The sequence below is a fragment of the Mustela nivalis genome (assembly GCF_964662115.1).
Source record: "Mustela nivalis genome assembly, chromosome: 11".
Lineage (NCBI taxonomy): Eukaryota > Metazoa > Chordata > Mammalia > Carnivora > Mustelidae > Mustela > Mustela nivalis.
Window position 1 is genome coordinate 44,837,966 of NC_139030.1, and position 14,373 is coordinate 44,852,338.

General features: G+C 40.3%; 1 protein-coding gene and 1 long non-coding RNA gene across 9 annotated transcripts in view; one reads left to right on the top strand and one right to left on the bottom strand.

Annotated features, from left to right (window-relative positions):
• Positions 1-14,373, top strand: part of CHN1 (chimerin 1) — a 216,043-nt gene that overhangs the window by 178,075 nt on the left and 23,595 nt on the right. For all 8 annotated transcript variants that reach the window (XM_082689545.1, XM_082689547.1, XM_082689546.1 and 5 more), the window contains one exon: positions 13,700-13,784. In XM_082689545.1, the coding sequence (XP_082545671.1) occupies positions 13,700-13,784 (85 nt within the window). The remainder of the gene's footprint in view (positions 1-13,699; positions 13,785-14,373) is intronic.
• LOC309843797 overlaps positions 1-14,373 on the bottom strand; it is a 63,000-nt gene that overhangs the window by 10,431 nt on the left and 38,196 nt on the right. The window lies entirely within an intron of this gene.

Sequence of the window (14,373 nt, forward strand, 5' to 3'; positions counted from 1 at the left end):
AGAAAGGAAAGGGGAAATAGCCCAGTGATGTTACGTTTCTAAGGATCATCAACTGCTCGTTTAAAAAATATTTGTATTTTCTTTGGGGAACAAAAATAGAGCTGGGTGCATTTTTTTAAGTATTATGCAGACATAAAAATTTAAAATATATTCATTTGTAGGCCATGGACGTCTGAGGATGCTTGTCATATTAGGAGATAGCCTTCAGTCTGTTGTGTTAGAAATGACAAGGTTTTGGCTAGTTGTGTGAGTGGATTTGTTCAAATCAGGCCTAAAATGTTATGTTCACTCTTTTTTCTAGAACTCCCTTTGTTTGGAGCTCTAGCCTTATATGTGCCACAGCCAGCTCACTGCTCTTGGCTCTGCCTGATGCGCGTGCACAGTGCACTTGTTCATAATGAGAAGGGCCGTCTCTAGGAAGCAGGCGGTTCTGTTTTGACCATTGCTAGTATAGTGCATTACTCCACAGTTGAATGACATTGCTTCGGTGTCTTTTTAAAAAACTATTTGGAACCCATGATTGATACTTAACATTTGATGGAACAGTTGAAGGCTTTCCATTGCAATGTTAGAAAGCCCAACTCTTGCTTGCTAAGGCAAAATGGGAGCTTATGGGCTCACATAGGAAAAGTCTGCTGGTGGTTGGTATCCTTTGCCTAAGGGACTTAAAATGGCACCAGAACCCTGTCTTCTAGCTCTTTCTTCATTTGTAGCCTTCCTCTGTTGTCAAGATGGCCTGCATCTAAATCTTCTCTGATTCTAGTCAGCTCAAAATGAGACTGAACAAAAAAGTCTGGGCCTGGCAGGCATTTGCCCAATTATCTTATGTGCCCATCTCTGAACCAGTAACTCAGCCCCTAGGCAGGAGAATTGAATGTACTGATTGGCTTGGATCAAGGTCATATACTCTCTCTTGGAGCTGGGGATGGATTGAGAACTGGTGCCCAAAGAGAAGACATTTATTCTGTGTAGCTAAAAAAATAAATGCCCACCACATTAAATGACAAAATGATGTCACTAAATCTAAGATGCTAGTATACAACCTACTGAACACAATAGTGTCAATGTGACACTTTGCTGGGAGAGACATGTTCATAGAGCGTGATGATATAAGAATCCTGAAGAAGCTGAGCCTCTAGAAGGGACACTGAGAATCACCGATGAAGTTAATTTTGCATGTGTAGAAACCGAAGCCCAGAAATTCCAGGTTCAAGCTCACATGAAAGATCAGTTTAGAAATAAGAATATAATCTGAACCCCTACTTCCAGCCATGGCAGAACAACTATATTTACCTTCCCATCTTAAAACAACCAACAGACCGGGAAAAAACATATAAAACCACACTCAGGTATTGAACAGGTAGTATAGTACTATGATACCTGAACAAAGGAATGCAATAACAGGAGTCTTTTTTTTTTTTTTTAATTTATTTAACAGAGATCACAAGTAGGCAGAGAGGCAGGCAGAGAGAGGGGGGGGGGAAGCAGGCTCCTTGCTCAGCAGAGAGCCTGATGTGGGGCTCGATCACAGGACCCTGGGACCATGACCCAAGCCGAAGGCAGAGGCTTAACCCACTGAGGCGCCCCAATAACAGGAGTCTTCAGATTGATTTCATTTCCTGCTTAGGGGCAGTTTTGTGGCCACAATACATGGAGAATCTAAAGAGAACCCAGTGGTCTAGGTGAGTTAAAGATACAGAGATTGGAGTTTGAGGAGGCAAAGCAGCTAAAATTTGTAGAGCAGTGTCCCTGGGGCAGGGGGTAGAGTTCTGTCGATCTGCATTGGGGTCTTCTTGATTCTTAGAGTAAGTACCTATCTATATATGCACGAAAGGGGCCTCTTAAAACACACATACACACACCACCACCACCACCCGCCCCGCGGTGGAAAGCATTAGGCTGAAAAATTACTGAAATTCACTCAGGGTTGAAAATAGTTTTGCCCTCCAGTAGGTGTTGAAAAATGTGATAATATATGAGGCATTGTTTTAAAAGTCCTCACAGGGGATTATCTCAGGAGCATGACTAAATTAGCAATAGACTGAAGGTTGCAGTTAGGAAAAAAATTGAAGCCATCTGAAAGAATCCAAGTCAAGGGTGCCTGCATGGCTCAGTGGGTTAAGCCTCTGCCTTGGGCTCAGGTCATGGTCTCAGGGTCCTGGGATCGAGCCCCGAATCAGGCTCTCTGCTCAGCAGGGAGCCTGCTTTCCCTTTTCTCTCTGCCTGCTGCTCTACCTACTTGTGATCTTTCTCTCTCTCTAATAAATAAATAAAATCTTAAAAAAAAAATCCAAGTTGAATCTCTAGAGATTGAAAATATATCTAAAATGGGGGCACCTTTCTGTCTCAGTCAGTGGAGCATGCGACTCTTGATCTCAGGGTTGTGAGCCCCATGGTGGGTATAGAGATTAAAAATAAAATCTTAAAAAGTAATGAAAAGTACATTGGATAATATTAATGGCATATTAGGCATCAAAGAAGAAAAGATTTGTGAACCAGAAGACACAACTATAGAAAACATCTGAAATGAAGGACAGAGAGATTTTAAAAAATAAGTAAAAATTAACATAGCATCAGCGATCAATGGGGGACAGTATCAAGCAATCTAATTTAAAAGTGTAATTGGAGTCAGAAGGAGCAATGGTGAGGGGCCAGGGAACAGTACAATTATTTGAAGATCTAATCAAAAAAATTTTAATTTTGATGAAAACCCATAGATCTAATAAGTACAATGAACTATAAATAGGGGGAAAAATATGAAGAAAACAACACCTTGGTATATCATAATGAAACTGCTAAAAACTAGTACTGAAGAGAAAAATCATAAGAGCAGCCAGAGAGGAGAAAACCAGGTTATGGGAAAGAAAAATTATATTCCTTAAGTGGTACTTTACCTCAGCCTAGAAGGAAGTTGTTCCTCTCCCTTGTGACATCAGAATGTGCAGAGGACATATTTAAGATCTAGAAATTAAACATGCATTCAGCTTCTCTGCAATTTTATTTTCATATTCCAGCTTCAGAAAGTGTTTATAATTTTATGACTTTTATAGGATCTTAAATGTGCATACTCATAGTCATAAATTACAAAGTACATTTTTTAAAAGAGAATTGATTTTTACACTACCGTTTTCTTCATTAGTATCTATAAAGTTTCAGGGCACATGGGTGGCTCAGTCAGTCATAGTGGCTGCCTTTGGCTCAGGTCATGATCCCAAGGTCCTGGGATGGAGCCCTGCATCATCAGGCTCTCTGCTCAGCAGGGAGCCTGCTTCTCCCACTCCCTCTGCCTACAGCTCCCCCTGCTTGTGCACACACTCTCTGTCAAATAAGTAAATAAAATCTTTTTTAAAAACTCTATAAAGCTTATTCCAGTGTTAGGAAAATATGTCAAAGGAAGAAACCAATTATTTTTCTTTGTCACTGATACACTTACATATTTTAGAAAGTTTTTTAAAAGGCAGAGGGGGAGAAGGGGAAGAAAATACATTTTACATAGAGATGAAAAATACTGACGACAGAGTTCTCATCAGAAACTATGGAAGACAACAGAGTGACATCTTCAAAGTACTCAATGACAACTAAAAAAAAGCCTTTGAAAAATGAAGACATAAAATATTTTTCTTAAACAAAGAAAACCGGGGTAAATGCATCCCCGGGAGACCTATACTACAAGAATGTTAAAGGAGGTTCTTCAGACAAAAGGAAAATACCAGATGGAAATTTAGATCTGTACAAAAGAATAAAGAATGCCAGAAATGGCAAATGTATGGATAAGTGTAAAAGATGGTTTTTTTCTTTCATTTTAGTGATATTAAAGATAACTGACTAAAGCAAAAAGTGATATTACATAGTTTATACAAGTATATGACAGCAATAGTATAATGTACAGGGTGAAGGAAGCACAGTGTCGTAAGAGTCTTACACTATACATGAAGTGGTACAAAATAGTTATAAGCTAATAGAGACAAAAGGAACTCATGAAGAATATGCAATTTATTCAAAAGTATGGAAGAAGAGAGAAAAAGGAACAAGAGAGCAAACAAAGTTATATAGAAAACAAAGCCAACGTGGCAGATTTTAAACCCAATCATATTGATAGTTACTTTAAAGGGAAATGGTCCAAATACTCCACTAAAAGGCAAAAGTTGTCAAATTGGATAAAGAAAAAGCAAGATCTAACATGCTATCCATAGAAACCCACTTTGTTTATTTTTTTAAGATTTTATTTATTTATTTGACAGAGATCACAAGTAGGCAGAGAGGCAGGCAGATAGAGAGGAGGAAGCGGGCTCTCCTCTGAGCAGAGAGCCTGATGTGGGGCTCGATCCCAGGACCCTTGGACCATGACTGGAGCCGAAGGCGTTTAACCCACTGAGCCACCCAGGTGCCCCAGAAACCCACCTAAAATATAAAGACCCAGAGAAGTCAAAAGAAAAAGCTACCATGGAGACAATAATTCAGAGAAAAATAGAGTGATTTTCAGAACAAGGAATATTCGTGAGAGGAGAGAAGGTAAAATTCATCAAGAAAACATAATTTAAAATTTATATTCACCAAATAACAGAGGTTCAAAATACATAAAGCAACAACTAATAAGTGAAAGAGACAGATCTACAATTGTAAATGGAGACTTCCACAGTTGTTTCTCAGTGACCGAGCAGACAACTAGAACACTAATAATGAGATGGAAGATTTGAACTATAGTGTCAAGCAGTTTGGCCTAATCGATATTTATAGAAGTATTCTACTCAGCAACAGAAGGTGTATACTGTTCAAAATAACACATACCTGAAAAATTTTCCACATGTTTAGAAATTAAACAACTTACTGCTAAATAACTCACGGTTAAAGAAGAAGTCACAAGAGACATTAGAAGATACTTTGAACTGAATTTTAAAAATATGACATATCAATATTTGTTTAATACAGCTATGGTGAAATCTTTACCACTAAATGCTTATTTTAGGAAAGAAAGAAAGTCTTAAATCAGTGAGTTAAGCTTCCTCCTAAAACTTGAAAAAGACATAATTAAACCAGGTCATGGAAGGACATATTAAAGGTAAGAGCAGCAATCAGTGAAGTAGAGGAAAGTAGAGAAAACCTGAATCTCTTCCACTTGAGCTTTAAAGAGGGTTTTAACTACATAGTTTAATAATTTCTCATGCATTGTAGTCTAACCTTTTTCCTGGCATATTACAGAAATACTTTCATTCTTAATGTATGTTAACAGTAAACTTCGGATGACATTATTACAACTAAACCAAAGAAATCGAAACCTGTTTATGTGGAAATATATACTAGCACAACATTGGCTTCAGGGAATTGTGGATCGTAAGATAATGTGGGTTGGTCTGGGGGCTCTTTGTCTTATAGTATTCAGTTTCCTTGTCTGTAATGTGTGTGTAGAGATTATGGATTGTACTGTGGTTTTTATTGCACAACCAAGGATGAGTCATTCACTTTCCTATCATAGCTTCATAATACAACTTTAGGAGACCGACATTTTGAAGTATTGACTATGTTGATTTTTTTTTTTTTACTGCTGATACTTAAATGCAAACTTACTAATCCAAGTAATAAAACTAAACTTTCAAAATGAAGTGTTTTAGATTATGTATTTGACAGTGTTAAACTTTAACCATGATTCAGTTTAGAGGTAAAGTTCTCATTAAAGCTTCTGTGGCTGAGGTGGGAGTGGGGGGAAATTTGCTTCTGAAGCATAAAAAAGTCTAAACATTAAAATCATGGGTTTTCTAATACTTTAAACAATCATATTTTGAAACAGTATTTTTAAATTTTTGGTTGTTTTTATTTTTTCCTATTTTTATGTTATTTATTACCCAGTCTATACCTTGTAACTTAATAAAAGTAAGTAAATAAATGGAATCCCTGGAAAACTTGGACAAACTTTGAAACTACTGCCTGATTCCTAGGTTTCAGAATGATGGCTTTGTATCAGGAGCCATTCTGGCAGCTGAGAACAGAATACAGACACAAGAAACTGTGTGAGGCGCCTGGGTCGCTCAGTGGATTGGGCCCCTGCCTTCGGCTCAGGTCATGATCTCAGGGTCTTGGGATGGAGCCCCACATAGGGCTCTCTGCTCAGAGGGGAGCCTGCTCCACCCCCCAACCCCCTGCTGCCTGGCTCTCTGCCTTCTTGTTATCTGTCAAATGAATAAAAATCTTTTAAAAAAAGAAAAGAAACTCTGTGTGTATTCGAGCGTGAAGATGGTTGTGTGTGATTCTAAGTAAGCTCACTTGGTCTCCACCACAGTTAAACTCAGCTGTAGTTTTAGAGATATTTCTCCCTCACTGAGACAGTGTTCATTTGGGAGGTGGGGTAGGGAGAGGAGAATCATGAAGCAAGCCATAAAGAAACGTAAACTCTCTGAAGAAGGCCCGCATCAAATCGAGGGAAATAGACTGTATGAGTGGAACTGGTAAGAAGCCCTTATTTGTCTGGACATGTTCACTTAAGGTGTCATTTTAGATCCCAATCCATAAAAACCATTTTTATAATCTTTTGTATGTGGAAGGACTGCCTTATTATATTGCCCTAATCATTGCCCTGCTAATTAAGACCAGTATTACAGGGTGACAGTTACTATCCCAGTATTTTCCTACTGTTATTTTTCATATTCAGGGGGACATCATTTATTAATGGTCTGGCCACTGTATGCCTTGTAGATTTTTATGGCATCTCCCTCAATTTTGGACAGTTTTCTAATTCTTGAAACCTTAGGTCACTCGTTTTCTGTCATTTGTCATCCTCTCCAGAATGGTACTTCTGACTCTGTTAACTATTGTGAGGTTGAGTGTCTGCCTCAGAGAGCCCCTGCAAGCTTTCCCCTGCACAGTCATCCTCTGTAGCAGCGAGCTGGAGAAGCTTTCGCACCTGGGCCCCCTCACCGTGGTCCCATGCCTCCATGCAGTGCCCCATTCAGCCTGCTGGGGGCACTGCACCGGGCCAATGGGTATGCCCTTCCAGTTCCAGGCACCGTTTCCGTAAGTGTTTGGTGCACTCCTTCCACCTTCCCTGCTGTGGGCGCTGCGTTACACAGCCATTCCGTCAGGACAAGGAGAGAGGAGGCGCAGCTAGCATGAGATCAGTGCTGGGGGCTTAACCGTGCTCAAACCTCACTGTTTGTTAGAGATCTTTCTTCAAGAATTTTGAAGCCACTAGTCATTTTGACTAGATTTAACTAATAATAAGACAAGAAGGTATTGCCTTGATACTAAAGACACTCCTCTATTTTGAGTACCTGTTTCCTACTGCTTTTTGCAAGGAATCCCCACACAGTTTTATATATTTCTTGCTAATGATCATAGCCAACATTATACATTCTCTGCTCATGACTTAATAGTATAAATCAAAATACTTTAACTGAGGTGGCAAAATCTGAGGACCAAAATTCTAAATTTCAAGTATTTTGGATCAAAGTTAAGCCATCTTGGTGAGACTAAAATTGATTACATAAAAGAGTATGTTCTGGTTGCCCAAAAGATAAAAATGGGGGGGAAAGAATGAAAAAGACTTTCTTGCCCAGTTGCGTATCTACCTACATTGCTTTCCGTTTTGATTTCAATCATCTGTTCTCTCCCTCCATCACCCAGTACCAAGCTGCAGAGATGACTCACCAGAGCCTCCCAAATGTCAGTCCTCTTACCCCAAAGCAAAATTTCATTTCCCCAAGATTGTGTGTGTGTGTGTGTGTGTGTGTGTGTGTGTGTGTGTAAGTAGGCCCCTTGCCGGGTATGAAGCCCAACATGGGGCTTGAACTCACAACCCTGAGATCAAGACCTGAGCTGAGATCAAGAGCCAAATGCTTAACCGACCGAGCCAACCAGGCGTCCCTCCCCGAATATTTTTCTCGCCTCCGACATAGTTTCCGTTTGCAGCAGGCTTTGCAGGCCAGTGCCTTGGCTATTGGCATTCATGCTTTTACCAGAGGGAGTGTTACGGCTTGGGAGGGATAATAAAGATAGGCTGAAATTTTTTCTCGTCCCGTTGCATAGATTTCTTGTCCTCTCCTTTTATTACTGACATTCAAACTGAAGATAGGAATGTCAGAAACCTGAAGAAAAGGTGTTCTGGTTTTCTTCCAGAAGCCGGGGTTTGGGGCAGGGTCACAGCAGGCCCAGTGGAGAAGAGCTTCAGTTTCCCTGGGTCAGTGCTTGGGAAACAGCTGACCCACAGGCTGTGCCATGGGGGCCCCTCAGTGGCCCACTCACTTCCCTCCGTGTGTTCTCAGACTGGTTCTAACCAGCGTCTTCTCTGGGATAGACGTTTGGGATCCGATAATTAACTCAGTCTTTCGTCCCTGGTTCTCAGTGATGTCAGTGATGTTAACATGAAGGGAGTTGTTCACAGCTAAAAAGCAGTCTCAAATGTCATGGTAATAAAGTTGTCTTCTTTCTAGTTATAGAAAAGGACCTTCAAACTAGTTGCAATGCCCTTTGTTCAGGAAGGTATAATTCATGCTGTGTACTTTGTCACTTCCATTTGTCAAGACGTACCAGAGGTTTGTAGGTGGCCTAGAAAAAAACCTGTGGCCAATTTACAAGGTTGCTTTTCTCAGGACCATCCTTGTCCTCCCTGATAATGTTATACACTGAAGCTGAATGCGCTCTTGGATTATCTCACCAAAACACCCTCCCCAAAGGGATTTTATTTATTTTTTTATTTTTTTGTAAATTGATAAGTGACTTGTTCAAATAACTCTAAGGAAGAAAATAGTGCTGGTCAGTTTCCCATGTTATAAAGCCAACGTACGTCATTAAGGTCACAGAGTAAACAGCCGAAACAGATTGTAAGAAACACTAATTAACGATCAGCAGAAGTCATAGAATAAAATAAGACACCACTTAACACCTTATGCATCTTAAGACCATGGTCCCTACTGTCCATCAGCCTTGACTACAAGAAACACAGACAAGAAACCAGAAGTTTGTGTTTTTCTTGTAAAAGGCCTTCAACAGGAATATAGATGACCTCGGTTCTTGATTTACATCCAGTGTTAGCAAAGTTCTCTGAGATGACCTCATCTGCATCTAAGAATCAGTGAACGGGAAAAGGGACAAGGGGGTAAGGAAGAAGGAGAAAGAGCTGACATGACAGCCCTGGAGCAGAAGAAGAAAAAGGAAAACTAAAACACAAACTTTTGAAAACATAAAAAACCTGGAACCATTTAGAATCAAAATCCTATGGAAAAGGTCACTAATGATTGTCCGCTAGCTGTTTCTGTTGTAAAGACGTCAATAATTCTGAACTCCGAGCGCTGACCAGCAGCTGATCCCTAAGAAGGCATCTCCTGTGTTCCAGTGCATTCTAGACAAAAGTTGCCTTCTGGTACAATGCGAGGCTTCGGGCCGAGTCCCTGGACCCCTTGAGAACCACTCCATGCCTCCTTTCTCCCACATTCTACCCCAGTTCTTTCTTAGTGTCCTCCTAAGCAGAAAAAAATCCCCAAGGCACAACTTTTGACCTTTTAATTATTATATTTTGAATGCCCATTATATTCTGATTTAGTCATTTTTAGGACAGGTAATCAGAAAACAACCATCTCTGTTAAACAGAAGGAGATGCATGTGTGCGGGCCCTAGGGCCTCGTGTGCCGGAACAGCACTCCGTTTCCATCGTGCTGGAAGGAGCAGTCTTCCAGCTGTCCTGCTCAAAGTTGTATGATTTGGGCAATTGAGTTTTAAAGATACCTTTCTCTGAATTGGCAAAATATGTGATATAAACATCACCGGTTATATAAAACTGCATTTAAAATAAAACATTTAGATAAGGCACTTTAACAAAGTATTTGTTACTTTTTCTTTAATGTGCTTGACATTTATTGTATGATGTCAGTGTCATCCAGGAAAGAAACTTCCTTTCAAGTCCAGCAGCCCTTCTCCGAATTTCTGGCCACTTCCAGTCCGCATCCCCCATTTCAGCCAACTGAACTTCCATCTAATGCAGAGACTCTGGACAGGGAACTCCCTTAACCTTCCAGACTCCAGGCCCCGTGACTGCGGCACAGCCATCCTCTCCCCCCTCCTTCCTTTTTCCCAACTCCGGGAATGGGGGAAGAATTCTCTTATTCAAAGCTAATCCCTCTGTCCTGGATCCTTTCTCCACTTGCCACCTTCAGGAACTCTACTGCAGGAGTTTCTCCTCTTTCCCAGTAGTTTTCTTCAGTCTACCATTGCTCACCCTCCTCCCTTCCAAACCTGTTCCCCTTCCGCTCCCCCTGTTGATGCCCTCTTCCCCTCTCCTGTGCCTCTGATTCTGTTGGTTACCAAGGCCTGCTCATTCTGCCTCCTACATAACTCCTTTACCCCTTCCTCCGCCACCGCTGCCTGAGTTCAGCCCACACCATCTGTTACCTGGACTCCTGCCAGACATAGCCTCCTACCTAATTTGTCTTCTGCCAGCCTTTCCTGCCTGTATCACTCACCTGGAAAATCCTCAGTGACCCTGCTTTGTTCACTGGGCAAAGTTAATCTGTAGGCATGGAAAAGAGACACGCTGTCTCTCTTGATTCATGCCATGTGGTCATCCCCACCTCTGCCCATGCTGAACGTCCTTATGATTCTCTAAACCACCCATTGTTTGGCTCAAGCCATATACCTTTGATTTCCTTAGAACAGTCAAGGAATTTTCCTAATGCACCCCCTCCAACACACATACCCCAGTCGTGCCCTACAGGTCACTCAGTTGACCCACCTCTTGGGGTGCATCTTAAGCCTGCAGAGTGCCCATCCCCACCCCCTCCAAGCCTTCTGTGTACTCTGTGGGGACTTTCTCTTGAGCATTTTCACACTGTATTTAATGGGAGAAACCTACGGTGAATTCCTTGAGCCAGGATCCTTTTTATCTTTGTGTGTCATTACTTTCAAAATGTTCATGAATGAATAAAAAGGACTACTGAATGAAGTCTCTGTTTTGATGACATCTAGGGGAATGAAAAAGACAAAAAGGCTACAATGTTCCATTTTTACAGACAGAGTCCACTGTCATAAGCCATAGTGGTCACAAAACAAAATTTAAGAAATATGCATTCTAGAGATAAGGATTCAAAAGGGAATCCGGTTAAATCCCATTAAACAAGTAGACATTTAGTAAGCTTCCAGTGCTTCAGTCTCCTTTCTAGAACCGTTTCCTGGAGAGCTGTACAACTTTGTATAACGCCCCCTTCCGAGGGATGTTAACAAAGAGAAAACAGCAGCAGCCCCACACGGCTCAGGATGCCTTTATAAAACACCATCCAAGGGGCGCCTGGGTGGCTCAGTGGGTTAAGCCGCTGCTTTCAGCTCAGGTCATGATCTCAGGGTCCTGGGATCGAGTCCCACATCGGGCTCTCTGCTCGGCAGGGAGCCTGCTTCCCTCTCTCTCTCTCTCTGCCTGCCTCTCCATCTACTTGTGATTTCTCTCTGTCAAATAAATAAATAAAATCTTTAAAAAAAAAAAAAAACACCATCCAAGAGGGAAACGTATACATTACAATTTCCTAGAGATTATTTTCTGATTGCATGGGATCCTTCAGTCAGAGCGCCAGACTGCTCGGACCATTCAAACCCTTCCTTTGTCATATTTTGTCATACTTGTCATATGAAGAGACGTCCCAAGAATTCCCAGACGCAGCACTCACTACTGCTGTTTTGAAGGTGGGGAAGGGATTTGGTTCTGTCATAACCTCCCAGTACTCAGTGCTGTTTGCCACGAGCCCAGTTTTAAGGTATTTCACATCATCTACTCTGTTTTTGCTCTCCCAGATGTGACTTTAAGATCCTTTATCATGAGATAACTGGCAGGTACAAGACAGACTTACCTCCTCTGTGCTTCTAGTCTATTTCTGTTGACCTCACCAAGTCAAGTGATACTGGAGTGTCCAACATCTTGCAACATCTAAGCCAGTGGGTATCCCAGAAACTCTCCCTGAAACTAACGCCATGCTTCTATAGCTATTTCATGATTATGTAACTTTTTGAAATACAAGTCAGTGCTGTCTCACTCATTCTGCTCAAAGAAAAGCAAAGCTTCCTACTTTATCCAGTTTTATTCATTCCGGGGAACACAGACCAACAAAAAAGACATCACAGACTATCTGAATGTTGATCTTGGGCTCTGCTTTAGAAACTCTAGGAAATGCTTTCCATTACAGGCACTGAGCATCAGTAACAATCCGGAAGCAACTGTGTCTGCATTCCTGATGCTTTTCCATAAAAGACACAGAAGAGATTATGGCCTTCTTTTCCAAAATCAACACATTTTGTACTCAAGCTCACTTGGCAGTGACCAGAGTCACAAGCACATACCTACTTGGAAGGAACCAACCAGGTTATCCATGACAGCCTTACCCAGCCAGTGTTAGTATTCTGTCATACCTTTTCTCATTGATCTGAATATGTGCTTTTTTTTTTTTTTTCCATTTTAACATCTTTGGAATTGGGATTTCTCTTATAATCAGTGGTTTGTCATAATTTACCTGGTTTGGTTTTTCTAAATGGAATATATGCCCTGTGTTCAATGTAAGTCTTGTGTTCAATACCATCTTAAGTTTGAAAGAATAAGTTATATTACAAATCATCTACCTGTTTGATACATACAAAGAACAGTAGCAAAAATGACCATCTTAGCAGTGGATTTCATTATTTGTATTATCTGTTCTGACAGATACTTATGTTGGAATACAAATCGTCACATTTTATGATTTTCACTATCTTTATATGACTGTTTTCTGCAGGAGAACATCATACATATAAGAAATTTTCTCAGGTAAATGTACTTTGATACACAGATCAGTGACTTCCTGGTTTCCTCTCCTTTTTTTTTTTTTTTTCCTGGGTGGATTTTCAGCTAATATCTGCTCGGAATTTTTTTTCCTCAGAAATCTCAAAGTGTAAGGAGAATATTCCAATTTTTTTTCTTTTATTTTTTAATATTGGGGTTTGAATTCCTTGCCTCTCTTTTCTACCAATACTTTTTCATCTGAGTTAAGCTAGAATGGCTTCTCTCTCCTATACAAAAAATTTAGGTATCTTAGCATTTGAATCCTTTCTTTGGAGATTCCTTTCTTAGGGATAAAGGAATCAAATGCATTTAAATGTTTTTGAGGCTGAAATGATTCATGCATAATTACTACACTCAAGTAGGGTTTCTGATTAATTCTCCCTTCATAAAAATGAATATATTTTAGAAACTCCCTTCTGCAGTTTCTAAAATATATTCATTCCCTTAACTAATGTAAGTATCAAATGGTTTTGAACAGAAATTGGCCATTTTTGCTGCTTCAGTTGTGACCAGTCACTAAGTATCACCTTCACCATCTGTGGTCACAGAAGGTAGGTCATCTGACAAAATCCTGACAGGACCCAGACATACCCTGCATCGTTCCTTTGCTTTGTGTAACTCAGAGATGAGGCTTAGGGCTGGAGGGAACCAGCTGGAGAACCACTGTAGAAATTGTTTTGCAAAGTGAATCACAGAATAATGATTTGATGTATCACCATTTCTAAAACAAAGAGCAAATTGAGCTCTGAAAGAAATTTTAACTGCTTGTCGGTTCCACTCAGCTAAAGTTTCCCTAAATGCAGCCACATCACACCTCTTCGTTACTATGGTTTGTATTTCCGCACTTTAACAGAAAACCATCTCTTCGTCCGTGTGTTTTCCCCTCTGGCCACTCTGTCACTCACTGCTCTTTTTCAGGTCCATACGTTCAGAGGGCCACACTGGTGTGAATACTGTGCCAACTTCATGTGGGGTCTCATTGCTCAGGGAGTAAAATGTGCAGGTAAGAGCCCTTCCCTTTTTGCTTTATTGAGTTATGAAGTTAGAAGGAATAAGTTATAAGGATATTTGCTATTATGCACATACAGTGGGCTGGATTCAGGTTTGCTCTTAACACACAGGCAGTAGTCTAGATTTGCAGAAACTCAGTTTATCCGCCCTTAACCTTCTGTACCTAGGGGGCAGCAGACTAGGGATCCAGTATTAGTCCATTAAAAAGAGAGAAGTTGGCCTGTTCAGAAAGTCTGATAAAAGGAGATAAAAGTAAGGCAGTTATATTTAACTCTTGCCTTTGATGTTACAGTAACTAAATTTATAAAAATGATTTTTTTAAGCAGTGTACAGGGACCTATGATTGTTGCCTTGGAAACTGAATTTTAAAGATAACTTGTTAAGCTGGATTGTCCTTACTATATTTTTTTGCAAAATCAAACTGAAGTTTAAAAATCTGTGAATTTATCTTCAAAGATGGTTACCAAATTCTGAAAAACCACTTAGTCAGTAATATTTTGTTTGTGACATTTTGAAATCTTGAATATGCCGAATCCTTTCTATAAAATATGACCACAGTAGTTTTAGATATACATTTTGAA